The sequence below is a fragment of the Zalophus californianus genome, chromosome 8 (assembly GCF_009762305.2).
Source record: "Zalophus californianus isolate mZalCal1 chromosome 8, mZalCal1.pri.v2, whole genome shotgun sequence".
Classification (NCBI taxonomy): domain Eukaryota; kingdom Metazoa; phylum Chordata; class Mammalia; order Carnivora; family Otariidae; genus Zalophus; species Zalophus californianus.
In genome coordinates, this window is record NC_045602.1 from 76,312,565 (window position 1) to 76,339,759 (window position 27,195).

The 27,195-nt window shown below is 38.2% G+C and overlaps 2 protein-coding genes across 14 annotated transcripts in view; both read left to right on the top strand.

Moving 5' to 3' along the window:
* Positions 1-1,577: 1,577 nt before the first annotated feature.
* Positions 1,578-27,195, top strand: part of THADA (THADA armadillo repeat containing) — a 324,153-nt gene continuing 298,535 nt past the window's right edge. For 10 of the 13 annotated variants that reach the window (XM_027621847.2, XM_027621842.2, XM_027621841.2 and 7 more), the window contains exons 1-14: positions 2,170-2,279; positions 3,019-3,118; positions 3,422-3,516; positions 4,257-4,387; positions 8,415-8,563; positions 8,674-8,706; positions 8,966-9,014; positions 10,987-11,174; positions 14,430-14,524; positions 15,989-16,209; positions 17,561-18,267; positions 20,099-20,250; positions 23,763-23,918; positions 24,634-24,756. In XM_027621847.2, coding sequence (XP_027477648.1) covers positions 2,253-2,279; positions 3,019-3,118; positions 3,422-3,516; positions 4,257-4,387; positions 8,415-8,563; positions 8,674-8,706; positions 8,966-9,014; positions 10,987-11,174; positions 14,430-14,524; positions 15,989-16,209; positions 17,561-18,267; positions 20,099-20,250; positions 23,763-23,918; positions 24,634-24,756 — 2,226 coding nt within the window. In that variant the 5' untranslated portion in view covers positions 2,170-2,252. The other 3 variants (XM_027621844.2, XM_027621846.2, XM_027621843.2) reach the window with 3 other exon arrangements.
* On the top strand, positions 13,049-14,015 carry LOC113937503 (vacuolar protein sorting-associated protein 29-like). The gene has a single exon (XM_035728865.1). The coding sequence runs from the start codon at positions 13,102-13,104 to the stop codon at positions 13,648-13,650; it is 549 nt and encodes a 182-aa protein (XP_035584758.1). The 5' UTR covers positions 13,049-13,101; the 3' UTR covers positions 13,651-14,015.

A 27,195-nucleotide genomic window follows, 5' to 3' on the forward strand; every position in this document is an offset into this window, starting at 1 on the left:
TTCCAAATGTCAAAGATTCTAAAATCATTATGTATGAAAATGTGTCATTAAATAAGTATTAAAAAATCCATTCCCTAATTGAGGGGAAAATGCTGCTTCAACAGGTACATATTTCCAGAGCTAAACTATACTGAACAAAACATGGATATATTGATTATTTTTCATGATTTTATGTAGTCCACTTTTACAGTAAGATGTCATTTAAGTGTTTTTACACTTTTATATACTAAGGATTACAGATTCTTTAAAAATTCCCTTGAATGCATTTTTACAAATAAAATAAATAGCTACTTAAAAAAAAGTTCATGGCCCAAATTTATGGTGTTCTAGAAAACCTCAAGCAGAGAATTTAAAGTGGTTTCAAGCTGGTAGGGCCAGGTGCTTACAAAAACAAAAAGATATCTTCTCTAAACATGTTACTATTCGAATCTTTAAAACCCAAACCTTCATTGCCTCTACTTCCCAAAGAGTTACTGCTCCATTTATTTGACCCTGTATAATGGAAGTACTAGATCTGTTTCTACTTGATCTTGCCATTTCCTCTCCCAGTCTGTTTTAAACCCATTCAAATCCACTCCAAAATTTTTAAATTTTTTTAAGATTTTATTTATTTATTTGACAGAGAGAGAATGAGAGATAGAGAGCACGAGAGGGAAGAGGGTCAGAGGGAGAAGCGGACTCCCTGCTGAGCAGGGAGCCCGATGTGGGACTCGATCCCGGGACTCCAGGATCATGACCTGAGCCGAAGGCAGTCGCTTAACCAACTGAGCCACCCAGGCGCCCCTCCACTCCAAATTTTTGCCCCATCACTATAAATGGCAATTTTATCTTCCCCCCTTGCTTAAGCCAGAAATCTTGGGATCATCTTTGACTCCTCTTTCTTCATACCCCGTATATTTTCCTTCAGAAAAACCTGTTAGCTTACTTCCAGATCATAATCCAGAACCTGTCCATTCCTCACACTTTCTTTCCATTGCTACCACCCTGGGCATCTTGCTAGCCTAGTTTACAAGAATAGCTTCCTCACTCACTGGTCTTCCAGCTTCCACTACAAAGTATCTCCAGTGATTCTTTTGAAATGTAAATAACCCTATTACTCTTCTGCTCAAAATGACTCCCCATGTCAGAATAAAAGTCCTTATAATGAGCAATCGGGCTTTACATCATCTAACTCCCCTTGTCCCATTCCCTACATCCTACCCTCTTAACTCACTTGGCTCCAGCCACTATGTCCGGATCTTTCCACCCTCCCCACCACCCCACCCCACGTCTCAGCTCTTAGCGTAGTGTTCGGCACCTAGGTATTTTATTTTTCTAAAGGAATGAATCATCTGACGATTTTTATTTTCTGCGCAAAATACATATCCCAAATGGGGGATAACTTTCAAGGCCACCGGCTGGCAACGCTCGGACAGTTAGCGCTCATGAACTATTTGCTGAACGAACAAACGCACTCGGGCATACGTTCGTTCATTTCGGCGTTTATTTTAGTTAAAACTCCTAGCGTGGCTTCGGCTTAATGCCCCCAATGACCCCATCTCGCAGGCTCTACGGTCGCTCGTTCCCGCAGCCCGGAGGCAATTTTCTCCCCTTCTCTGCGCTGGGTAAGCTGCGTGGGAGAAGGGTGGAATGTTTGGATTGAGGCAAAGGTGCTTCCCAGGTACTCCAGGTCTAGACTTCCCTAAGGGGAATGAAGCGGGTAAGCTCGCACGCGGCTGGGTTCAACCGTGCGCTGTAAGCTGAGCACCCCACACACTTTTAAAGTCTACCCAAATCCACTCGCTAACACCCGCTCCCGGTGACATCACCGCCGCTCCGAACTCCTTATTGGAAGAGCTCAGTCGCTCAATTCTCGCGATGACTCCTGTTCCAGGTCCCCTTGTCTCCTTCCCATCGCCCCGACCCGGTAGTCAACAGACCACGTTGCGAGCCTTGGAGACATCGTAGAACTAGACCAGCTCCGGTACTCGTCTAGACGGCTGCGACTCTTCGTAGACGCTCACGGGCACGAGGTTTGGCTCCCACGCGTCCTGTCTGCTAGACCCGCGCTACCGCGCGACTCTGTTCGGCTCCGCTACTTTGCTAGGGCAGCTGGGCGATTCGCACCAATTCTCGTCCTTTGCTATCGCGAGAATTTGGTGGTTGCTACCGATTTCCGGTCGCTTAGGTCTCCACGGAGACAGCACTTTCGCCACTTTTTTCGGTCACCTGTGGCTCGCCGGACTCCATGTGGTTCGGAAATTTCCCAGAGAATGTTTGTGGGAGTCAGCCAGAAAGGTGTAGGTGGGAGTGAAGCAGCGGTCAAAAGGGAAACAGCCAGTGGGATTTAGGAGTACAACTTGCTGAGCATCTTCTGGCCACTTCTGGATCGTTGTTGTAGGGTGGGGACGAGATATTCCCCTATTGGGGAGGCCCAGTTCATTAAGACAAATGTTTAGGCATCCGTTGAGCACGCATAAACACCGAACCATTTTTTGTGTAGTCTTGAGGGTTCCACGATCAAATCCTGCTGTAAACTTACTCACCGTTCACCAGAGAATAGTCTCCCTAGTTATCCGGCTCTATCCCTTCCTAAGTTTGTGTATTGGTCACTCTCCTAGGAAGTGATCCCCAATTATTACCCTAGATCTAAGCATGTCACTTTTCAAATTCTTCCCTTTTCTTGCCATTATACCTGTGTCCATTTTTATTACCATTTTCTGTTAAGTGGTTTTTCACATTCCATCGCTGTATCGATTTCTTACTTTGCAGATAGGCCATAGGTTCTTAGTGTCAGGACCAGCTTGTCACTTAGATATGGAATATACATACCAGGTAGTAAACTTTTCTGTTGTTAAAGGCATACATTTCTGACAGTGTTTGTTAATTTATTCATTTGTTTATTCATCCACGTGTTAAACATCCTACAATGCATAGAATGACACCGCAATAGCAAAAATTATCTGGTCCCAAATGCCAGGAGTGCTGAGGTTCAGAAATCCTGAATTCGACAATGCTTTAAACTCTTCTTTTTTGCAGTGGCTGCTATTAATTCTATTTAAAATGGGTGTAAAGAAGAAGAAAGAAATGCAAGTAACTGCGCTGACCATTTGCCATCAAGACCTTGAAACTTTGAGATGTAAGTGATTTCTGACATAATTTGTTTGCTTCTTTTCAGGGTTGCAGAGTATTTGTATCTCTGAAACTCACTATCACATGATGTTCAAACTCTTACTATTTAATTTTTCCATGTTCATTATATTCAGTTTTGCATGTAAAATGGTTTCCTAAAAATTCTGTCTTCAGACTAAGTTCTGCCTGCTTTTTTTTTTTTGGTTTATAAATACTTAGATTTTTCATAATGCATAACAAAGGCAAAGGCAAACTCTATCCATACATTTTGTTAAATCCTTAAAGAAATCTGTGTGTGTGTGTTATCTAGCTTTGGCTGATGTGGAAGGAAAGAATCTAGCTTCTTTGCTGTTACATTGTGTACAGCTCACGGATGGAGTGTCACAAATCCATTATGTTAAACAGGTAAGACTACATTGATACTAGGGTGCCTGGGTGGCTCAGTTGGTTAAGACTACATTGATATTCATGGATACATCTTGAAGATTGGATGTTTAAAATTAACTGACACTTTTTGGCTCCCAATTATTTAATATCAATGTATCATTAAAGAATAGGGTTTTTTTTTTTCCTTTTCTGTTCGTTATATAATCTCATTTTATTCAGAGTATTGGTAGAAGCCATATTCAGGCCTCCGCCACCATTGGAGCTCTAAAGAGATAGGACAGTGAGCCAACTGTGCATACCTTTTTTGTGGACATAAATTTTAAGAAATTATTTCTATTAATTTGAATCCTTACAACTTTTTAGCAGATACATTTAAAAGTTAATTTAAAATGTAAAGATTGTCCTTACTAGTATTTCAGTATTAGGATTTACCATTTGAACTTGCATAATTTTTTTAGAAAGCAATTAAATATATTATTGATTTTTCAGTAGTGCTACAGAATTCCTATACCTTAAGCCATTAACAAGTCTAATTCTTAATAGAGGTGGGTCTGGAGGGTAAACTGAGATTTGGGGATATGATTTAAAAAGATTAAAAAATACTAAAATAGGTGTTTAAATTGGTATCCATAACAATGCAGTGTAGAAAATGTTACACGTTATAATTGAGACTTTAAAGAGTATTTGAAACTGTGTTACTTTGCTGTATATACTTGATATTAGAAAAAATTACAATGATTGAATTTTTTGGATTATAGATTGTGCCTTTATTGGAGAAGGCAGATAAAAATGGCGCATGTGATCCCACTATTCGAAGTTGTTTGGATATTTTAGCAGGCATTTATCTTTCTTTGAGTGTAAAGAATCCCTTGAAGAAGGTCTTGGCAAGGTAAGGGAAAAAAGGAAAGGAAGTTAAGTATTATAAATGTTCAATTTGACCAAAAGTAACCAGTATTTAAAGTTCTCCTGGTTTGGTAAAACTGAACTGAAATGCGTCACTAACAATTTCATTTATATGGTCTCTGCTTTGTTTACTTATGTCAACTTTTTAAAAATGTTGAATGACTTTTTAGGTCACAGCCCTTAATAAAACCGGCTATAGGTTGTAGTTTGCTGACTCCTGGTCTAGTCCATTTACATTAATGCAGTTATTGGTTAAGTTTAATTTGTCATCTTGCTGTTTCTTTTTCCTCTGTTTTCTCCATTTGCTCTTAGTTTAAACCTATTTTTAATTACACAGGTAATACCAGAATATATGCTTGATGTAAAGACTTCAAGCAATATAGAAGTGAACAAAATAAGTGAGCCTTCTGTTTCACTCTTTCTGGCTTATCTTACTTTTTTTAGTAAAGGTCATCACTTAACATTTTTGTATCTGTTTTTAGACCTTTCCTTTGGGTTTAGTGTGTGTATCATATTGTATTTTAGTTTTGATTTTTTTACATAAATGGGACTATACTTATTGCTCTGTAGCTTGTTTTTTCACTAAAGAATGTCTTAGAGATACTTTCATGTCAGCATAGTCCTTAATCTTTTTTTTTAATTGTGTGAAAAAACACACAACATAAAATTTGCCATCTTAACCATTTTTGAGTGTTCAGTATATTTACATTGTTGTGCAGTGGATGTCCAGAGCTTCTTCATCTTGTAAAACTGAAACTCTATAAATATTAAGCAGTAAATCCCCATTTCTTCCTCTCCCTAGCCCCTGGCTACCACAATTCTACTTTCTGTTTCTATGAATTTGATTACTTTAGTTACCTCATATAAGTGGAATATTTGTATTTATCTTTTTTGGATTGGCTTATTTTACTTAGCATAATATTCTCAGGGCTCATCCATGTGGTAGCATGTGGCAGGATTTTTGTCCTTTTTAAGGCTGAATTACATTCCATTGTCCATATGTACCACATTGTATTCATTCATTCATCTGCTGATAAGACATCTGGGTTGCTTCCTCCCCTTCACTGTTGTGAACAGTGCTGCTATGAACATGCGTCCGTAAATATCTCTTTGAGATCCTGCTTTCAGTTCTTCTGCATATATACCCAGAAGTGGGATTACTGGATCATATGGTAATTCTATTTTTAATTTCCCGAGGAACCTCCATATTGTTTTTCATAGTGTCTGCACTATTTTATGTTCCCACCAGAAGTCCTTATATTTTCCTACAGTTATAAATATTCCCATAATGTGGATATACCAAAATTTTTATGGACTCCGTTACATATTACTTAATTACTTTTCCACTGATATTTAGTTTGTTTTGTTTTCATTATTCCAACAATGATGCAGTGATATTCTTAATTACATATATGACTGTTATGTGTATTTCCCTGAGATAAATTCCTATAAGTGGAATTTCTTGACCAAAACTATTGCTAAACTGTACTCCCCCAAAGCTATTTCGGTTGATACTCCTGCTAACGTGAATGAGAGTGCCAGTGTCTTCATATCTTTCAAACACTGGATAATCTTTAAACCATTTAAAATCTAATGGGTAAAAAAATAATACTAGGTTTTACTTTTTATTTCCTAGATTACTAGTGAGATTGAACATTTTTTAATATGTGGAGTTTTACTATTTGTGATTATATATCTTTTGTATGTTTCCTTGTTAGAGTGTCCTTTCTTTTTCTTATTTAAGTAAATTTATTTAATGTGTCAAAAAGCAAGTGATCAGATACTGGCCAGTTCTAGGATTTTGGGAAGTAGTCAACAATGTCATTAAAGATCTTGATGTTTTCCATTTTTCTCCCATTTGTTGGCCATATCTTCTTTCAGAATTACAAAGGGGCTGTAGCAGTTACAGGCACCTTATACAGGCATGATAGCATCCAGAAAAAAAGAAAAGGAAATTTTTTCTTTTCTATCTCTTTTTATTGGAGAGAAAAAACATTTTGCAGAATGTCCCAGGAAACTTCCTATCACTTTTTGTTGTCAAGATTGGGTCATATACCCTCCTGTTTGTAAGAATAGCAGGGAAGCAATACTCTCACACCTTTAGCCTCTCTTATACCCATGCCAATAAAGAAAGGCATGGGTATAAGGGCTATATATAGATTATGTACCAAATATTCCTTTGTTTTATTACTGGTCTTTAAACTTTCTTTGTGGTGTGTTTGCTTTATAAAAATTACAAAATTTTTCTTGGTAATCAAACTCACTAGTATTTCTCTTTATATAGTTTTCTGAGTTTCATGCCTTCCTTATGGATGCTTTCTCTACTATAAAAGCGCATAAAATTACTTGCTTGTCTTTTCTTAAAATACTTCATCTGGAACTAAGTTTTGAGTGGAGTGTAAGTTAGAGATCCAATTTAGTTTTCTTTTCCATAATGGGGAACCACCTATCCCCAAATTTTTGAATAGTCCATCTTTCCTATGTATGTGGAATGCCATTTTATTATGTTCTGTGTTTCTGTATAAACATAGATTTGGTTTTAGACTTGGGTCTGTTTGTTTACTCACCAACATCACTCTTTTATTTACTATAGTTTGATAATGTAGTTTAATTGTATGCTGGAGCAAGTCACCCCTCTGGTGACTTTTCTTTTTCAGACTATTCCTATTTCTAAATTCTTTTTCTTCCAGAAGAGTGTTAGAACTGTTCAGTCAAATTTTTTAAAGAACACTTGCTGGTTTTCATTTAGATTAATTGAAGTAAAATTGACGCTAATTGAATTTATCTATTAAGTAAATGTTTATTGACCATCTAACTATATGTCAAGTAAGTGTTCTAGGCATTGAGGATACAGTGAATAAAACAGTTTAGAATAGAGGTTACATTTTTCTTTTTTTAAGATTTATTTATTTGAGAGAGAGAGTGAGAGCGCGGGGTGGGGGGAGGAGGGGCAGAGGGAGAGGGAGAGAGAATCTCAAGCACAGGGGCGCCTGGGTGGCTCAGTCGTTAAGCATCTGCCTTTGGCTCAGGTCATGATCCCGGGATCCTGGGATCAAGCCCTGCATCAGGCTCCCTGCTCTGCGGGAAGCCTGCTTCTCCCTCCCCCACTCCCCCTGCTTGTGTTCCCTCTCTCACTGTGTCTCTCTCTGTCAAATAAATAAATAAAATCTTAAAAAAAAAAAAAAAGAATCTCAAGCAGACTCCCTACGAAGAGCCTGGTGCGGGGCTTGACCCCGTGACCCTGAGATCATGACCTGAGCCAAAATTAAGAATCGGACACTTGACCAATTGAGCCACCCAGGCACCCCTGAAAGTTACATTCTAAGACCAAAATTGAAAATAGTCAAAATAAACTAGGATATATAATATCCTAATAAATAGTAGATTAGGATTAGATGAAATAGATGCTATGGAGAAAAATAAGATGGTGAGTGGGGGATGGCAGCACCAAGGACGAGGTGAAGGTTACAGTTTATGGAGGTCACTTCAGATGTCTTTGCTCAAATGTCACTGATAAGGTGATATTTGAGATTGACCTGAAAGGGATGAGGGAATGGTTATTGGGTCTGTTTGAGGGAAGCATGTCAGATGGAGTAAATAGCAAGAGCAAAGGCTTTGGTATATCATCGCAACAAGGGAGGCCATGTAGTTAGAGCTAAGTGAACGCGGATTAAGATGATGAGGCTGGAGAGATAATGGTGGCGGTAGAGTGTGTAGTCTTGTAAATCATTGTCAGCACTATGGCATCTAATTTGAGAGGGACATTGTTGGATGATTTTAGGCAAAAGACTGACTGACATGGTGTTTTTATAATATCACTCTGGCTACTCTATTGAGGTGGGGGAACAAGATGGAGGTAAGGAGTTCCAACGATTATGGCATGAAGTTAAAATTTTCTGGCTGTATTTTGAAGGTGTAGTTCAGTAGTCCCTCATTTGTATGATTCCCTCCCCACTTCATATATCCACTTGCTACATGGTTGTCAGATATTTAATACTTGGTTCTTTTTCTAGCTCACTAGATGGCCTACCTGAATTTTTTCTAACTGAGGCTATACAAAGTTTTACTTCTCGTCTTCAGGAAGAATTGAATACTACTCATCTATATTCTTATAGGAAAGTAACTGACAATATATCTTCTTGTATGGAAAACTTTGACTTGGGTAAGCCAGCTCTTGTGTAGTATTTTTTCTATCATTACATCATTGTTTTTAAATGATGTTAATTTTGGTCCTGGGGCTCCTTACCAGTGTTAATTTTTTTATCCCCATAGGTAGAGCAGGAGTTAATAATCTTCTTAAAAATGGTAAGTCCTGTTATTTTATTTTATTCTGAGGGGGTAACTGTTTGTGTGAGTCATTTTAGAACTGGTTCTTTTTCACTTTCTTGGCAATGGGTAGAGTCTTGCAGATTACTAAGGTACATCATGCCCCTTCCTTTTAAATTTCTACTTCTATACCATGATATCATTATAGGTAACACTAACTTAAAATATTTTCTTATACTGACATTAAAGTTTACAGTTTTAGGTTCTGCTTTGTCATTATGTGTTCTTTTTGTTTCAGTGCTTCATTTTCTGCAGAAGAGTTTAATTGAAATCTCAGAAGAAAATAGGCAAGTATTATGTGTTTGCATGCTTGTGGGTATGTGCCTGTACACTTGAGGTTGTGTGTTGTCTTTGTACAAAGGAAATTAAAAAAAAAGGTTCCATAATGTGCTTCATTCCATCCCTCTCTGTTAATATTAGACCTGATTATTGAAATTTATTCTTTAGAGGTTTGATATTTCATTTAAAAAATCAAATAAATTCTTAGGAGAATGTGGGAATGAGCTCCTTTCTCCCTGAGTGTTCCTTACTTATAGCATCCTGTTCTTATTTTATGAATGAAATATGAAATACCTTATCTTTCTGAGGATATTAGTGTAGTATTTTTTTTTATAGTTTCTTATCTTTACATAGTCCTATTTCTTTTAAGTTGCTTTTTTTCTGTTTGATGCTTTCAGTCACTATATTTGTTGCTAGAAGCTTTTGTCAGAAGTCTGGTGATTTTTGGCCAAGCGCTCATATTTAAGGATGCGGGCACTGAGAGTTGATTTGAATCTGTGCATATGGGTGGGGTTGATTGCAGGTTTTATTATAGACTAGTTTAGCTAGGCTATTTCTTTGGAAAACCTCTGATATCAATATCATCAGGTCTTTTTGCATGGGTAACAGATTCACCATGGAATCAAACCATTGGCTTAATATTCTGGTTGCTGAGGGAGTGAAGAAAGCTGAGGTTATGGCATTTGGCATTCATTGTTCATATATTTACCTACTTCTCTTGTTTGCAATATGGTGTTCCTGCCTTACCTGTGCATGTTGTTTTACCTTCTCTAGAGGTAAGCCAGCTATTTGCTGGTTCTTACTCTGCAACAGACTTGTAGCCAGTCTTCCTATTTTCTGCTGTGTTGAGAATAGACTGAGGGGGGGCGGGGCAAGGATAGAATCTGGGAGACCAGTTAGGAGGCCATTGCAGTAATCCAAGGGAGAGATGAGAGTGACTTAAGCCAGGAGTAGCAGTGGAGTTGGTCTGATTCTGGATATATTTTGAAAGTAGGGCCAACAGGATTTTCTTACAGATAGAGTTGGGAAGAGGGAAGTCAAGGGTGATGACAATTTTTGTAGAGTAGAGATCCCAACAGGTGGAGCAGGTTTGGAGTTGAAGATGAGTTCATGTAGTTTGAGATGTCTGTTAGACATCCAAGTGAAGATATTGAGTAGGAAGTTGCATATACAAGTCTGGGATTAGCAAGAGATGTTCAGGCTGGAGATACAAATTTGGGAATTATCAGCATATATAGATTATAATTTAAAGTTTATGAGCTAGATGAGATCAGCATCAAGGGAACAAAGTAGCTGGACCAAAGAGGGAGAGTAAAGACTGAGCTGTGGAGAGCTGTAACATAAAGAGGTTGGGGAGAAGAGGATGAATTAGCCAAGGTGTCTAGGAAGGAGTGATGGTGAAGTAGGAGAAAATGGAGGAGAGCCTGGTGTCTTGGAAGCCAAGTGAAGAAAGCGTATCAAGGTTGAGAGAGTGTTCAAGTTTAGAAATTGTGGCATTCTTGGGACACCTGGGTGGCTCAGTCGGTTAAGTGTCTGCCTTTGGCTCAGGTCATGATCCCAGGGTCCTGGGATCGAGTCCTGCATCAGGCTCCCTGCTCAGCGGGAGCCTGCTTCTCCCTCTGTCGCTCCCCTTGCTTGTGTGCTCTCTCTCTCTGTGATAAATAGATAAAGTCTTAAAGAAAGAAAGAAAAAGAAATTGTGGCATTCTTTCTTGATCTTTTATTTTTACTCTAAAAAAAGTGAAGTAAGGTTAGTCATTAGCTGAAAAGGAGGAAAATGTTGAGATCAGAGGGTTGAAAGTTTGCAGTAAATGTCCCCATAATTGGAATGTTTATGGGAATGGAAGAGAGAGGCATAAATGTCTAGTATAATCTAAAATGAATTTTGGCCCTTTGAGGAATGTTTCTTTTGCAGAGAGATAGAAATGGGGACAATTTTATGTGACTTTTCTTTTGTAATAACGTCTTTTCTTCATTATAGAAAATTTGCTGGAAATCATATAGTTCAAACGCAGTTGATGAATGACTTGTTGGTAGGCACTAGAGTTTCAGTGATGTTAGTGCAGAAAATACAAGACTTTCAGAGAATTCATTTGAAGACTTCCGGTTCTCCCACATGGCAAAGTATGTGTGGATTGCTGAGTATTTTCACCAAGTTTTTAAGCGATGGTAAGTGTAAAACCATAAAAATGATGATTATAATTGAGTGTCATTCAGCTTTTGCTAATAATGGTATGAAATGTTTGATATGTAGCTGAGATGTAGAACTTCTTCTCCCCCAGCCCCTTAAAATGGGGAAAGGCCCTAGATTATGAGGTTTTAATGCTTTTTCTTTCAAATGTGCCAATTCTGCAAGGGCTAATGTTGAAGAACTTTTCTAAATGTGGATGTGTGTATTGTAAAGAAGAAAACCTAACAGTCTTAGTGTTGAAAAGCTACAGACTTTTAAGTGGCAAAAGAAAATTCTTGATAAGAGATTTCCAAATTTGAATGGAAGATCTGGAAAGGTGAATGTAACCCATACATTTCTCCTTAGCAGCAGGCATTTCTTCAAGTAACGACAGTGGTCCTTGTGGGGTGGTCATTGTCCCCCCTATATCTCTCATATGTTGCTTCTATCCAGATGAACTATGTTACTGGGAAGCCAAATAGTTAATAAGAGGAAGTCTCTCTTCATAAAAGCCTTCTGGTCTGGGTGCCTGAGTTCGATTTCTCACCCTGGATACTGGGTACAAGGGTGTTCACCTTCAAATAATTCATTAAGCTGTACACTTGTTTTGGGTGTTTTCTATATCAGTCAATATTATATTACAGTAAGGTTAACAAAAAAATGACACTGAACACATAAGTATTTATAAAAAGTTAATTACCTTTTTACCCTTTACTTCATGTTCTGTATGGTCATGCATGCATGAGTATTATTAACTTACTAAAAGATTATTGGGATTGGTTTAGAGTTTTTGTTTGTAAAGAGCAGTAACTGACTCTGGTTTTGCTAGGCTAATGGGGAAAAAATAATACCTCATTGTTTACTTGTTTTGAATCCTGGTAACTAGTGAAAGTGCTAGCTATTTTGTCCAGATAGTTTATTTATTTATTTATTTATTTATTTATTTAGGCTAGGATCTCAGGTAGTTATTAAAAGGAAAGGAAATTTAGTTTGAGACACAATTTACAGACATCTTTTCAGAGAATATTTGCTTTTTAAAAGAGACTTTGTTATTTAAAAAAAAAAAAAAGACTGGTGAAATGTAGGGAAGACCTGATTTTAATACAAGGCAGCCTCTTTTTTGAGCGGTTGATGGGGCCATCCAGTGCCATTCTGCCCCAGGGTTTTAAAGCTTCACGTATCAGTCAAGTGTTTGGCTACAGGTAACAGAAAACTAAATTTCAGGGACTTCAGCAAATGTGCCTCCCTATGCTCCCACAGAACGTGAAGTTCAGAGGCAGGTGATCCCGAATGGCTGTTTGCGGGCCAGGACCCAGACATTTCTGCCTTTCTGCTCTGCTGTCTTCAGCATGTTGAATCTCACGCCCACATTTGTTGCCTCATGGTTGCCATTTGACTGCTGTAGCTCCAGACATTATGTCTGTGTGTAAGGCAGGAAGGAAGGCCAGTTGCATCCTTACCTTTAATCAGGAAAAACAAAAGTACCCAAGTACCTGCTTACATCCCATTGGCCTGAACGCTCATGGCTACCTTTAGTTGCAAGGAAGATAGAGGAAGCAAGTATCCTGCCTTTGGCTGAGTACATGGATGTGCCAGTCAAAGCCACAGTTCTGTTAGCAGGGATAAAGGACAGAATGGATGTTTATTAGGTAGTTTATGGTAGGTATTTATGATTCTTAGCCCAGGTTGAATAATTCACCATATTTAGGAAACTTTCTCACAAAACAGAGGCTGATAGAAAACAAGGAGGAAATAGCAAGCCAAGATTGGTTACATTGGGTACAGTGCCAGTAATAGCAAAGTTTGCAGTTAGCACTGATGCAGGCTTTTTATACAAGCTCTGAAATCACGTTAAGAAGAAGTAATATAGAGCCCGAGGAAGAAGGCGGCGGCGGTGGTGGTGACTGAGCGGAGCCCAGTGGCAGAATGTTGATGTTGGTATTAGGAGACCTGCACATCCCACACTGGTGCAACAGTTTGCCAGCTAAATTAAAAAAACTGCTGGTGCCAGGAAAGATTCAGCACATTCTCTGTACTGGAAACCTTTGCACCAAAGAGAGTTACGACTATCTCAAGGCTCTGGCCGGTGATGTTCATACTGTGAGAGGAGACTTCGATGAGAATCTGAATTATCCAGAACAGAAGGTTGTGACTGTTGGGCAGTTCAAAATTGGTTTGATCCATGAGCATCAAGTTATTCCATGGGGAGATATGGCCAGCTTAGCCCTGTTGCAGAGGCAGTTTGATGTGGACATTCTTATCTCGGGACACACACACAAATTTGAAGCATTTGAGCATGAAAATAAATTCTACATTAACCCAGGTTCTGCCACTGGAGCATATAATGCCTTGGAAACAAATATTATTCCTTCATTTGTGTTAATGGACATCCAGGCTTCTACAGTTGTCACTTACGTGTATCAGCTAATTGGAGATTATGTGAACGTAGAACGAATTGAATATAAAAAGTCTTAAAAGCCAGGCCTGTCTTGCTGGTTTTTTTTTTTCATTCCCGTTCAAGTCAAGTAATTAAACATTTATGGGCTACAAAATTGTATCACTTTTATAATATTTTGCAGTAAAATATATCATCTTCTGTTAACACAATGTTCTAAGCTTCTTGTAAACTATAAGAATATGTTCCGTTTCCATATATGATTTCTCTGAGGAAATGTCCATCATACAGTAAATGGTCCCATGCTAAGAAAAATGTACCCTTGTAAATATCTTCAAAGTTGATATCTGGAACTTTATTACAAAAGTAGTGCATGAGGAAAAAGAATCTAGACTTTCTTGTATACACTTTTCTCTCCAATAATAAATAGTTACTTTTCATTTATAAAAAAAAAAAGTAATATATGTGGGGGTTGGGATGGCGCGGCATCAGTGCAGGAGAGACAAGTGGTATTGCTGCTACATGTGCTGGGGGGAGAGGAAGAGAGAGTGGGGGTTAGAGGAGAGAGGAAGGAATCACATCTATGAAGCATTTATGTGCTGGGCATAAAAACTTTGTGTTAATTATGCATTTAAACCTTATAATAACTGTCAAATAGGAGTTACATTTTCTCATTTTACAGAAGAGAATGCTGGGTGCCTGAGAGGTTAAATAACTTGCCCAGGGTCTGTTCAACCTAGGAAGTGGTCGTGCTAGAAATTGCACCCAGGACTGTCTGACCCTGCACCATGTACTTTTTCCCCTGGACCAAAGTATCTGTTGTCATTTAATACATGCTCTCTACTTTTTTGTCAAATAGATGACCTCTTACAGACAATTCAGAGTACGTCTGGATTAGCTGTTATTCTTTTTATTAAGGCTATGTTTCATCCCCCTGAAAAGATTCCTGATTTGGTGAGTGCATCTCCTTTGTAGAATTGTACTTTATTGATAATTAGACACGTGTTTGGTTTTGTTGGTTTTTTTTAAGATTTTATTTATTTATTTGACAGAGACACAGCAAGAGAGGGAACACAAGCAGGGGGAGTGGGAGAGGGAGAAGCAGGCTCCCTGCTGAGCAGAGAGCCTGAGGTGGGGCTCGATCCCAGGACCCTGGGATCATGACCTGAGCTGAAGGCAGATGCTTAACGACTGAGCCACACAGGCGCCCCCTAGACACTTTTTATAAAAATATTTTTAAAGAAGTTAATTAAAAATTTCTTTCTGCATAGTCAGAATCTTTCTGGTGATCTTTTTCTCTTACAATAAGAAACAGCCCAAAAATGCAGAAGAAGCAGAAAGAAGACAATAGCAGTCACCTATAAATCCATCTTGCAAAGATAATCACTATCAACATTTTTTTGGGTATATCCTTCTAGTTTGTTTCTAGTACTGTTTGTTCTGTTCCATCTCTCAGTATTATAAGAGATACAATATTAAAAGTATGCAGAGGTTAATGTATAGATACATGAAGTCATTACTTTTTGATAAATATGTCCTTTTTATTAAGAATAACCCAGGGGAGCCTGGGTGGCTCAGTTGCTTAAGCGTCCAACTCTTAATTTCAGCTCAGGCCTTGATCTCAGGGTTGTGAATTTGGCGTGGAGCCTACTTAAAAAAAAAAAGAATAACCCAAATGTTGTACTTTTATTTATTTATTCATTTATAAAAGATTTATTTATTTGAGAGAGAGCAAGAGAGCGAGCATGAGCAGGAGGAGCAGAGGGAGAGGGAGAGAGAATCCCAAGCGGACTCAGCATTGAGTGCAGAGCCCAATGCAGGGCTGGATCCCACGACCCTGAGATTATAACCTGAGCTGAAACAAGGAGTCGGATGTTCAACCGACCATGCCACCCAGGCGCTGCCCAAATGTTTTACTTTAGATGGGAAGCATGTTAAAATCAATTTTTCAGTGTATTTGGTCAGATGGAAAGTATAATTGATAATTTGGACTATAATTCTTATATTCAGTACTAGCAGGTTTTTTCTTCTTAGTATATTATCTAGAAACTTATTTTAGCTATTTACCTGACTTTTTGCCAAATAGATGTGTACTCTTCTGTGAGATCACACAAAGTATCACTGGGTAAAATTTAGCGATTTGATTTCTAAAATCACCTCTGAAAAGCATTAGTTAAGCTCATCCACCTGCAGGTGGCGATATGTTTTGCTCTACTAGTACCTTCAAACCAGCAAAAATGGTTCATGTATTTAGATTTAATTTTCTTCCCTTTTGATATAATAATTTCAACATTTGTGGCTTCTCATCTTTAGTTTGCTAGGATGTTTCAGGGGAAAGGGAATTTTGGATTTACATTTTGAAATATCTGAAAAGTTTTCGAGGCTTTATAACATGTTGGCTCTGTTATGTTCTTCCAGATTAGTAGTTTGCTTCTCCGTTCAGTGGACTGCACCAGCATCCCCGACTGGTTTTTGAACTGCTGCAGGAGCCTCTGTTGTACTGATGTCTCGCAGTCAACTCTCTTATTCCTGTGTCAGGGGACACTCACCATGTTGGACTGGCAGAATGGGAATATGGGCCTGAGTGGGGAGGCCCTGCTCTTGAATATTGTGCATGTCTTGTTCACCTTGAGTTCACAGTGAGTTTTCATGCTACTGTCTCCTATTCTGTTTTGCTTGTCAGACATTTCAAAAATGGCAACTGAACTAGTATACTTAGTAATTCCGTGAAAAGTGCTCAGGATAATCCTGAATTAAAAGGAAGATAACAGGGACGCCTGGGTGGCTCTGTCAGTTAAGTGTCTTCCTTTGGCACAGGTCAGGATCTCAGGGTACTGGGATTGAGTCCCACATTGGGCTCCTTGGTCAGCGGGGAGCCTGCTTCTCCCTCGGCCTGCTACTCCCCTGCTTGTGCACGCCCTCTCTCCCTCTGTCAAATAAATAAATAAAATCTTAAAAAAAAAAAAAAAGGACGATAACATATAGGCAGTGAAATGGGTGTGAAAGTAGAACAAGAGAAGATGAAATGATGAGGGGAGGGAGAGAGTTACAGATATTATTGGTGCAGGTTAACCTGTACTGAACATTTTTAATGTTAATGTTACCATTTAGTCTCTAATGCTGCATTTTAGTTTATAAACAATGTCAACATAGGTAATTCAGTATGAGCCTCACATGTCTGATAGATAGGATAGGAAATCTAATGTGTTGAGTAGGTAAAGTGAAGTTAGAAAAGTAAATGCTAAAACTTAAGAGTATATTGCTAATAAGCACCTGAGCCAGAACTGTAACCAGCTCTTTTGACTTCATTGGATTGTGTTTTATGGTTTATTTTGGTGTTTTTTTCATAATGCCTGAAAGTGATTGTGTGCTTAAAATGTCAAACCATAGATACAACTTAATAGTAATGAACATGTAGGTAAAGGAAGAAAAGTACTGCGTTCTAAAATAATTTTTACATGTTTTTCAGCTTATGTATATGTGAAAATTGTACATATTTTAAAGGAATGTAAAAATTATTATTTCTTTAGAGAAGGATTGGTGGGGAGGGGCAAAGGGACAGGGAGAGAGAGAGTCTTAAGCAGGCTTCACGCCCAGTGCAGAGCCTGATGCGGAGCTTGATTTCATGATCCTGAGATATGACCTGAGCCAAAATCAAGTGTCAGTCACTTAATCAACTGAGCCACCCAGGCACCCCTCTCAGTATGTTTTAAAACACCTGTGAAACCATTATCAAAATCAAAATAATAAACATTTCCATCACTCCCAAAAGTTTTCTTGTGTCCCTTTTTGGATTATTTCTATAAGATGAAAAGATTCATTTATAAATTTGAGATCTATTTTGGCCTGTTTGTAATTTTTTGTCATTGTAAATTTAATAATTATTGAATTTTCTGATCATTCTTTTTTATATTTTTAAAATCTAGATGATTATAAAATGAAATTTCTGTTACTAGTCAGTTTATAATAACATGGTTCATTTCTCTTCAGGATCAAGGAATCAACTCTGGAATTGTTTCTGTCTAGAATTTTGGCATCCTGGACTAATTCAGCCATACATGTCCTTGAATCAAGTTCCCCAAGCCTAAAGGACAGTCTGAATGGAAATTCAAGTGTAGTTGGGAGACTTTTAGAATACGTCTATACCCACTGGGAACATCCACTGGATGCTTTGAGACACCAAACCAAAATTATATTCAGAAATATTCTCCAAATGCACCAGCTCACTAAAGAAAAGTCAGACTCCGAAGCATCAGGTTTGGCTACGGATCGTTTCATCTGTGATCTGACTGAAAGTCTTCTGCGATTGGAATGGCATGTGAAAGGGAAATATGCATGCCTTGGTTGTTTAGTAGATTACATAGGAATTGGACATATTTTGGCACTAGCTAAAACTATTCCATCACAAATCTTAGAGGTGATGGGAGACCAGTCCTTGGTACCTTATGCAAGTGACCTCTTGGAAACCATGTTCAGAAATCATAAGAGTCATTTGAAGTCCCAGGCTGTCGACAGTACTTGGATTGATGAGTGGCATGAGACTTGGGTTTCTCCTCTGCTTTTTATACTGTGTGAAGGAAATCTGGATCAGAAATCTTATGTGATTGATTATTACTTGCCAAAATTATTGAACTGCAGCCCTGAAAGCTTAAGCTACATGGTAAAGATTCTTCAAACTTCTGCTGATGCTAAAACTGGTAAGAAAAGGAATCGTTCTTTCAGTAATTTCTGGTTAAGATGTTTAAGCGTAGGTAGCTTGGCAGCTGTGGACCATATTCAGATTTAAATATTACAACTTCTGTAAATAGTAAAAGAGGGTATTGACGATAGAAATTTCAGATTGAGACTAATGTTCCTCTCCAGAGTAGAGTGGAGTTTTTTTTGGCTTAAGTCATTTCTACAGGCTAAGGATTGATTCCAGTTATTCTAAGGTTCCCTTTCTTACTAGTTTTAATTCATTTTACCAAGTTCTTATTTGTTAGGTTGTTAGACTGGAATGAAAGTTTGAGTGTTTTATATAAGTTGCTTATTCTAGTGATTGAAACAGTAATTAAACATTGTTTTCGGCAAGAATCAAGACAGGTAAACTGGCAGCAGCAAGTTTTTGTCTCTAGGGAAGAGACAAAAAAATGTAGATGTGTGACCTCACGAAACAACTCTCTGTAGTCATTTAGAATAGGGGGTAAACATTCCACTGAAACTCAGTAACCCTGAACGAATCTCTGCATTAAAGCATAGTTCAGTAATTAATATATAAATGATGACCATGACTTATCATTTGAATCTTAAAATTACTGTATTCTGCTTAAGAAAGCAGAAATATGGCACTCTACATCGTAGTTTAAGAATATTTATAACAAGGGATGCCTGGGTGGGTCATTTGGCTAAGCATTCAAGTCTTTTTTTTTTTTTAATTTTATGTATTTATTTGAGAATGCGAGAGAGAGAGAGAGAGAGAGAGAGAACAAGTAGGGGGAGGGGGAGAGGGAGAGGGAGAAGCAGACTCCCGGCTGACCTGAGCTGAAGGCAGATGCTTAACCGACTGAGCCACCCAGGTACCCCAGCATCCAACTCTTGATTTCAGCTCAGGTCATGATCTCAGGGTCGTGAGATCAAGCCCTGCATTGGGTACTGTGCTGAGCATGGAGACTGCTTAAGATTTTATTTGTCTCCCTCTGCCCCTCCCCCCCCCCCCCCCCCCCGCGGTGCACAGGCACTCTCTCTCAAAAAAAAAAAGTATTTACAACGAAAAATAATTGGAAGCTTTCAAAGAGTAACCATGAGATAGCTGGAAAAATCTGATTCCTATACACAAAAATAAGCCATTATTTGTAGTTGGGTTTTTTTCCATTATTTGCAGTTTTTAACAACAATTGTTCTTACCTTTCTGAGAAGCCATCTAAAGTTCAAGATTCATGAATCTGCTCTGAAGTAAGGCCATCTCTTTTTTTTTTTTTATCAATGTTCCCATTGAGCCAGGGTTCCCTGTCCTGTTAGTAATGACTGATGTCCCAGCCTCCAAAAGCGTCAGGCTCCTTGTAATCCTCCTTTTATCTTTTTTACTAGGGAGAAATAGTAACTCCAAAATATGTAGAGAGGTTTAGTGTTTGTTTTTAGAGAAATAATGATATTTAGCCATTAAAGTCTTTTCCCTAATTTTGGCTGAAAGTCATTTTAGTTATTGTTTTAAATATATCTCCATCTGATTTTTTTCCCCTGAATCACTTCCTGGTTCATTTCTAAGTGTCAAGGAAAAGGTAAAAACAGCAAAAAATAATGATTTCTTTAAGTTAACATAAGGGGATTATGCTTACTTGAAATGATTGACACAAGAACTGTCAAATCCCTTTCAATAATGATTATTTTATCCTAGGGATTTTAATTCATGTTAGAATTTAAACTGTGATTTTTATTTCTTGAAATACAATGTTAATTGCAAAATGAAAATTGTGACAGTTGTTGCATAGCACAGTAGTTATCTTTGTTATTTTGTGCTTTTGAGACAAGAACAATCTTTTCCATCCTTAGGGTCTTACAATAGTAGAGGGGCTCTGGGAGCTTTGATGGCATGTCTGCGAACAGCTAGAGCTCATGGACATCTTCAGTCTGCAACTGATGCTTGGAGGAACCTTGTGTCCAGTGCAAGAATAAAACAAGGCTTAATTCATCAGCACTGCCAAGTAAGTAAACAGAATATCTGGGAATTTCATACATACAATAGATCCCTGATTTATTCAGTTAGCAGTCCAATATAGAGGCCTCTGTGTTGAGCCCAGCACTGTTTTAAGGGATCTGCAAGGAGGATGAATTGAAAGTGAAAAGTGTAGGAGCGCCTGCAGGGTCCTGGGATTGAGCCCTGCGTTGGGGAGGGGGGGCGGGTCCTGTTCAGTGGGGAGCCTGCTTCTCTCTCTGTCTGCCACTCCCCCTGCTTGTGCTTTCTCTCTCACTCTCTCTCCCTCTCAAATAAATCAATAAAATCTTAAAAAAAAAAGAAGTGAAAAGTGTAGACTTTTCGGGCTATTTAAATTTTAGTTGAAGGAAGAAGAAAACCTGTGTAAAACAACTGGAAACTCTTAGAAGACAATACAGATATAAGTATGGGGCGACTGGGTGGCTTGGTCATTAAGTGTCTGCCTTCGGCTCAGGTCATGATCCCGGAGTCCTGGGATCAAGCCCCACATCAGGCTCCCTGCTCCGCGGGAAGCCTGCTTCTCCCTCTCCCACTCCGCCCTGCTTGTGTTCCCTCTCTCACTGTGCCTCTCTCTGTCAAATAAATAAATAAAATTGTAAAAAAAAATACAGATATAAGTGCTCCTTTATGCATAAGGACTTGGGGGGCTTAGAACAGAATAGGTAGTGTTGATTAGGAACACGTTAAATGTGATTAAAGGAGAGGAAGCATTGGAGCAACACACAAAATGGGAGAACACTAGAATGATAAATGAGTTCAGTAAAGTCACAGGGTAGAAAATCAATGTACAGAAGTCTGTTGCATTCCTATACACTAATAATGAAGCAGCAGAAAATGAAATTAAGAAAGCAATCCTATTTATAGTTGCATCAAAACCAATAAAATAGGAATTAATTTAACCAAAGAGGTGAAAGACCTGTACTCTGAAAGCTATAAAACATTGATGAAAGGAATTCAAGACAAATGCAAAGAAACAGAAAGACATTTCATGCTCATGGATTGGAAGAACAAATATTGTTAAAATGTCTATACTACCCAAAGCCATCTACGCGTTTAATGCAGTCCCTATCAAAATACCAATGGCTTTTCTCATAGAACTAGAACAAACAATCCTAAAATTTGTATGGGGCCCACAAAAGACCTCAAATAGCCAAAGCAATCTTTTTTTTAAGATTTTATTTATTTTAGAGAGAGGGAGAGCAAGAGACAGAACACACAAGCATGAGTGGGAGGTGAGGGGGCGGTGCAGAGGAAGAAGCAGACTTGAGCTCGAAGTGGGGCTTGATCCCAGGACTCTGGGATCATGACCTGAGCCAAAGGCAGATCCTTAACCAAATGAGCAGCCAGGTGCCCCTAGCCAAAGCAATCTTGAAAAAGAAAAATAAAACTGGAGGTACCACAATTCTACGTTTCAAGTTATATTACAGAGTGGTAGTAATTAAATAGTATGGTGCTGGCATGAAAATAGACACAGAGATCAGTGGAATAGAACAGAAAACCCAGAAATAAACCCACAGTTATATGGTCAATTAATTTTTGACAAAGGAGGGATGAATATACAATAGGAAAAAGACAGTGTCTTCAACAATGGTGCTGGGAAAACTGGACAGCCACATGTAAAGGAATGAAACTGGACCACTTTCTTTCACCATACACAAAAATAAACTGAAAATGGATTAAAGACCTAAATGTGAGACCTAAAACCATAAAAATCCTTGAAGCGAGCACAGGCAGTAATCTCTCTGACATTGGCCATAGCAACATTTTTCTAGATATGTCTCTTGAGGCAAGAGAAGCAAAAGCAAAAATAAACTATTGGGACTTCATGAAAATAAAAAGCTTTTGCACAGCAAAGGAAACAGTCAAGAAAACTAAAAGGCAACCTACTAAATGATAGAAGATATTTGCAAATGACATAATCCAATAAAGGGTTAGTATCCAAAATAAATAAATAACTGATACAATTTAATACCCAAAGAACAAATCCAATTAAATGAGTGGAAGATATGAAAAGACATTTCTCTAAGGAACACATCTAGATGGCCAATGGACATGAAAAGATGCTCAACATCACTCATCATCAGGGAAATGTAAATCAAAACTACAATGAGATAACACCTCATGCCTGTCAGAATGGCTAAAATCAAAACCATAAGAAACAACAAGTGTTGGCAAGGATGTGGAGAAAAAGGAGCCCTTGTGAGCTATTAGTGGGAATGCAAACTACTGCAGCCACTGTGGAAAACAGTATGGAGGTTCCTCAAAAAATTAAAAATAGAACTACCCTATGATCCAGTAATCACACTACTGGATTTTTACCCCAAAAATCTAAAAACACTAATTCGAAGGGATACATACAACATTATTTACAATAGCTAAACTATGGAAGCAGCTGTAGGGTCTACGGATAGATGAATGGATAAAGAGGAGGTCACACACACACACACACACACACACACAATGGAATTACTCAGCCATAAAAAAGAATGAAATCTTGCCATTTGCAACAACATGGATAGAGCTAGAGAGTATAATGCTAAGCAAAATAAGTCAGTCAGAGAAAGACAAATACAATGTGATCTCACTCATATGTGGAATTTAAGAAACAAACACGCAAAGGAAAGAAAAAAAAAGACAACTATAGAGAACAAAAAGATGGTTACCAGAGGGGAGTTGGTTGGGGGGATGGAGTAAATAGGGGGTGGGAATTAAAGAGTACATTTATTATGATGAAGAAAAAAAATGATTAAAAAAACCCCCACAAAACAAATACCAAAATGGGAGAATACAAAACAAGGCCTGGAGGATGATTTAGGGTGTTGTTTGGCAGGAGTAGAGTGTTTGGTCCATTTTATTGAGGAACCAGAGCCATTCTGCCTCTAGCAAGGAAGTAGAATTAATGGCAACAGAGATGAGTTTCCAGTGTGAGAGCAAAAAGAATCCAGGAGTCTGGTTAGATGTGCATGACAGTAATCTAAGAGTGACTGATGAGGGGGGCGCCTGGGTGGCTCAGTTGTTAAGCATCTGCCTTTGGCTCAGGTCATGATCCCAGCGTCCTGGGATCGAGCCCCACATCGGGCTCCCTGCTCTGTGGGAAGCCTGCTTCTCCCTCTCCCACTCCCCTGCTTGTGTTTCCTCTCTTGCTGTCTCTCTCTGTCAAATAAATAAAATAAAATCTTAAAAAAAAAAAAAAAAAAGGAGTGATGCGGTCCTGGGGTAAAGTAGAGAAAAAAGAATGAAGTTGAGCATTACCATGGAATAAGAATCTTTAAGACTGTTGGCTTACAAATACCCAATTTACGCATTTAATAAAGTAATTTTATATGAGTTATAACCCTAGGATCTTTGGGATGAGGGAACCTTACTGAAGTATACATGGGTAAACTGGGGTTTACTGTTTTTTTTTTCCCTTTGGTAGCTTATATAAATAAACATGTCAAGTAGTTTACTATTTGCTTATTTCATTGAAAAATTAACATTTTATTGCTTGATGTGTTTTAGGTACGGATAGATACATTAGGCTTGCTTTGTGAAAGTAATCGAAGCACAGAAATCGTTTCCATGGAAGAAATGCAGTGGATTCAATTCTTTATCACATACAATCTAAACAGTCAGTCCCCAGGAGTGCGACAGCAGATTTGTTCTCTTCTTAAAAAGGTAGAATTTTTCATCAGAAAGTACAGGAAAGTTGTGAATTCTGCTCTGCAAATCATTTTTGTAAAGAGCTCTGATTTTGGGAGTATGTGGGAATAATGGTCATGGGTTCGGACTGCCACATCCCTTCATGGCCCATCTGTGAACCATTCTGTGATTCCATAGAGTTTACATTTGAGATTCAAGTCCAGGGTGTAAAAGCCCTTTCATTTTGGTGTAAAATAAATCAAACTTGAGTTCTTTTTTTTTTTTGGAAAGAAAAAAAATGTAGTGATGGATCTTTCAGGGTGAAAGGTATTTTAAGAAAACTTTGGTGAGAGGAAGAAAGATGCCCTTGTAGTTCTACCATTTAAGGGCCTCATGAAATGGTCATTGTTGACTGATTCAACTTGACTTAATCACATGCCTCATTTATGGGATGAAGAATTGGTAGAGTATAGAAGTGAGTATATCTTTAGTTTCATGCCAACCTAAAGGAAATAGAACTACCATTTAATGACTGTATTCTGGTTTGCAGTAGTAGTTTGTTTTTGGTTTTAAAAAATATGTGTTAATTTTCTGTCAGAAACACTAAATATTAAGAGTTTAGAGATCAGTACTCTCTTTGCTTGAAGTTTTAGTCTAAAGAATTTAGAAAATTTGTCCTTTTCCTTTTTTTAGACTGACATTTAAGATTAAAAATGGCTTACATATGCTCCATTTTTCTTTTTCTCAAAAGTTGTTTTGTAGGATACAGGAAAGTTCTCAGGTGCTTTATAAACTGGAGCAAAGTAGATCCAAACATGAATCAGATAATGAGTTACCCAAACAGCACCCTTCTGTTTCTTTACAGCAATATAAGGTAGGTGATCTTTTTCTAGACATATGGGTATTTAAGAAACATAGAACAATTATGAATAAACATTAAAGGGAAATAAATGGAAGTCTCATGGTGAATGGTGTTGTTTTTGTGTTTCTTTCCTTCAAGCTAGTTTTACATACTCCTTCCGGTGCTTTGATACTTCTCTTAAGGTACCCTGAGTCTTGGAACCAGTGCTGGGACTTGAGGCCTCTTACAGAATAACAGTAATGGGTTAACCTCAATCCTTTACAGCTTAATGTGGGCTACATGAATTTGGTACTTTAAGAAAAAGGTAATTGCTGGCCCAGAAGTCCTCCATCTCTCTCCAGAGTAGAAGATTGCTGTATCTGGTTCTGTAAGTCCTATTTAGACTAATAGGACTTACAGTGGCTTGATATTGGTGCCTCCTGGTCTGTGGTCCAGCTGTGGAGGTTCCTGTCCATCCCATTTTGGAGGGAGCATGAAGAGTAGGGCTAGGTTTCGGGTCACTGTGTTAATGGGATGGATGCTGGAACCCCAGATATAGCAGCTCCAGTCTGGGCCAGAGCTTAGCTTGACAACCTTACATGTCTGTCCATCAGAACAGAATGAGTTTTTCACTGGTTTCTCACTCCAAATATAGCCTCTCAGAAGCAGAAATCTTACTGTCTTCTAAGACCCAGATAGAGAACAGAGCTCATCTGTTGTATTTCATGTAGGGAAACAATTGTAATAAATTAATGATACATTGGAGCCATGATACACTTGCTACCTACTCTAAGCATTAGTATGGATGGCCCTTAGTTTTCAGTTTTAAACTTGAAAGGTAAAAAATCATCTAAAGAAGAATATTCCTATACCAAGGATGAAGTCAGCTTCATCCTTGTAAAAATTCCAACAGTGAAGATTGGAAAGTGACAACCTAAACTTGAAGGACATGTGTTTAGTCCCATTTCTGCCACTGATTAGTTGGCTTACTTGATGAGTCTGTTTGACTGTAAGTGGGATGAGTAACCTCTCTGAAAAGGCTGGTTTTGAGGATTAAATGAGAAAGCTGTTTGTAAATTCTAAATCACCCTAAAAAGCCTCGCTGGTAGTCATTAAAAGTGACTAGAGTGTATTCTGAGCACTTGCTTTGTGTGTGGACAAATTATTTTTTAGCCTTTCTTAGATCATTGCTAGACGTTCTAAGAAAACAGTTCTTTTGCTTCTTTTTTTAAGGGGTAAAATGACATTTGTGAAAACTGAGTTAAGTACTTAAAACACAAAACCTGTGTTGTGGATTGACATTCTGAATTTTCACGTATGCATGGTTTCTTAGTTTGACCTTGTGAATATGTTTTTGAAAACTAGCCCTTTAGAGTCTTAATCTGAGTCAATCTCATGGTTCTGATATTTCCTCCCAACTATAGTCATCTGTGGCTTTTGGAGATTGTGACTTTGGCACTAAATTACTTATCATCTTTTAATAGTGGGTGTCATGCATGGTGTGTGGTAGGCTTGGTGCCAATCAATAGACTAAGTCCTGGGGGAGAAGAGGAGGCTGTTAGTTGGAAAAGATGTCTTCTAGTTTAGTGAAGGAGATTATTTCATGCCTAAATAACTGATATTATTAGCTTGAGTACTTTTAAATTTACAAAATGCTTTGTACCCTCATTCTCATTTAAATCTTTAATAACAAAGCTGTGAGATAGGCATTATTATCCTCGCTTAACAAATGTGAAAACTAGGGCACCTGGCTGGCTCAGTAGGTGGGGCGTGCAACTCTTGATCTCAGGGTTGTGAATTTGAGCCCCACATTGGGTATAGAGCTTACTTAAAAAGAAAATGAGAAACTAAAGCTTGGAAAAGTTGAGTAACCTGCCCAAGGTCCCTCAGCTACTAAGTGCTAGTCAGACCCCTGTGTACATCTGCTCTCACTTCTAAAATCTGAATAGTTTTTTTCCCTTGTCCCTGCTTAATTGAAAGCTTGGAGGTAAGAAAGTACAGGGAGAATTTGGGGAACGGTGAATTCACTGTTGTGAATGAATGACACCTAAGATGCTTGGAGCAACAAAAGAGATGTAACAGGAAATGAGTTTGAAAGTCAAGTTGGGGCTGCATATTGGATGTTTTTTGTTGTTTTCGCTAATAATCAAAACAGAGCTTGACTAACGTGTGTGTATGTACAAATAAATAAAGTTTCTTTGTTTCCCTAGGAATACAAGTAAAGTATTTTTATTTTTATCTATAAGGAAGCTGCTGTGGAGGTTCAGGAATTTCATATTGTAGTTACACAGCTAACAAGTGACAAAGCTGGAAGTACAAATCAATTTCATATCTGTAGTTGAGTTCCCTCAACTAACAATTGTTGTAGTTTCAAGGAAACAATGAAATTGTTTCATTTCCTGTGCTTGACAGTGTAGCAGAATAGAATTAAGTATTGTATGGGTATTTGCAATTTGAAATCTATCACTTTTA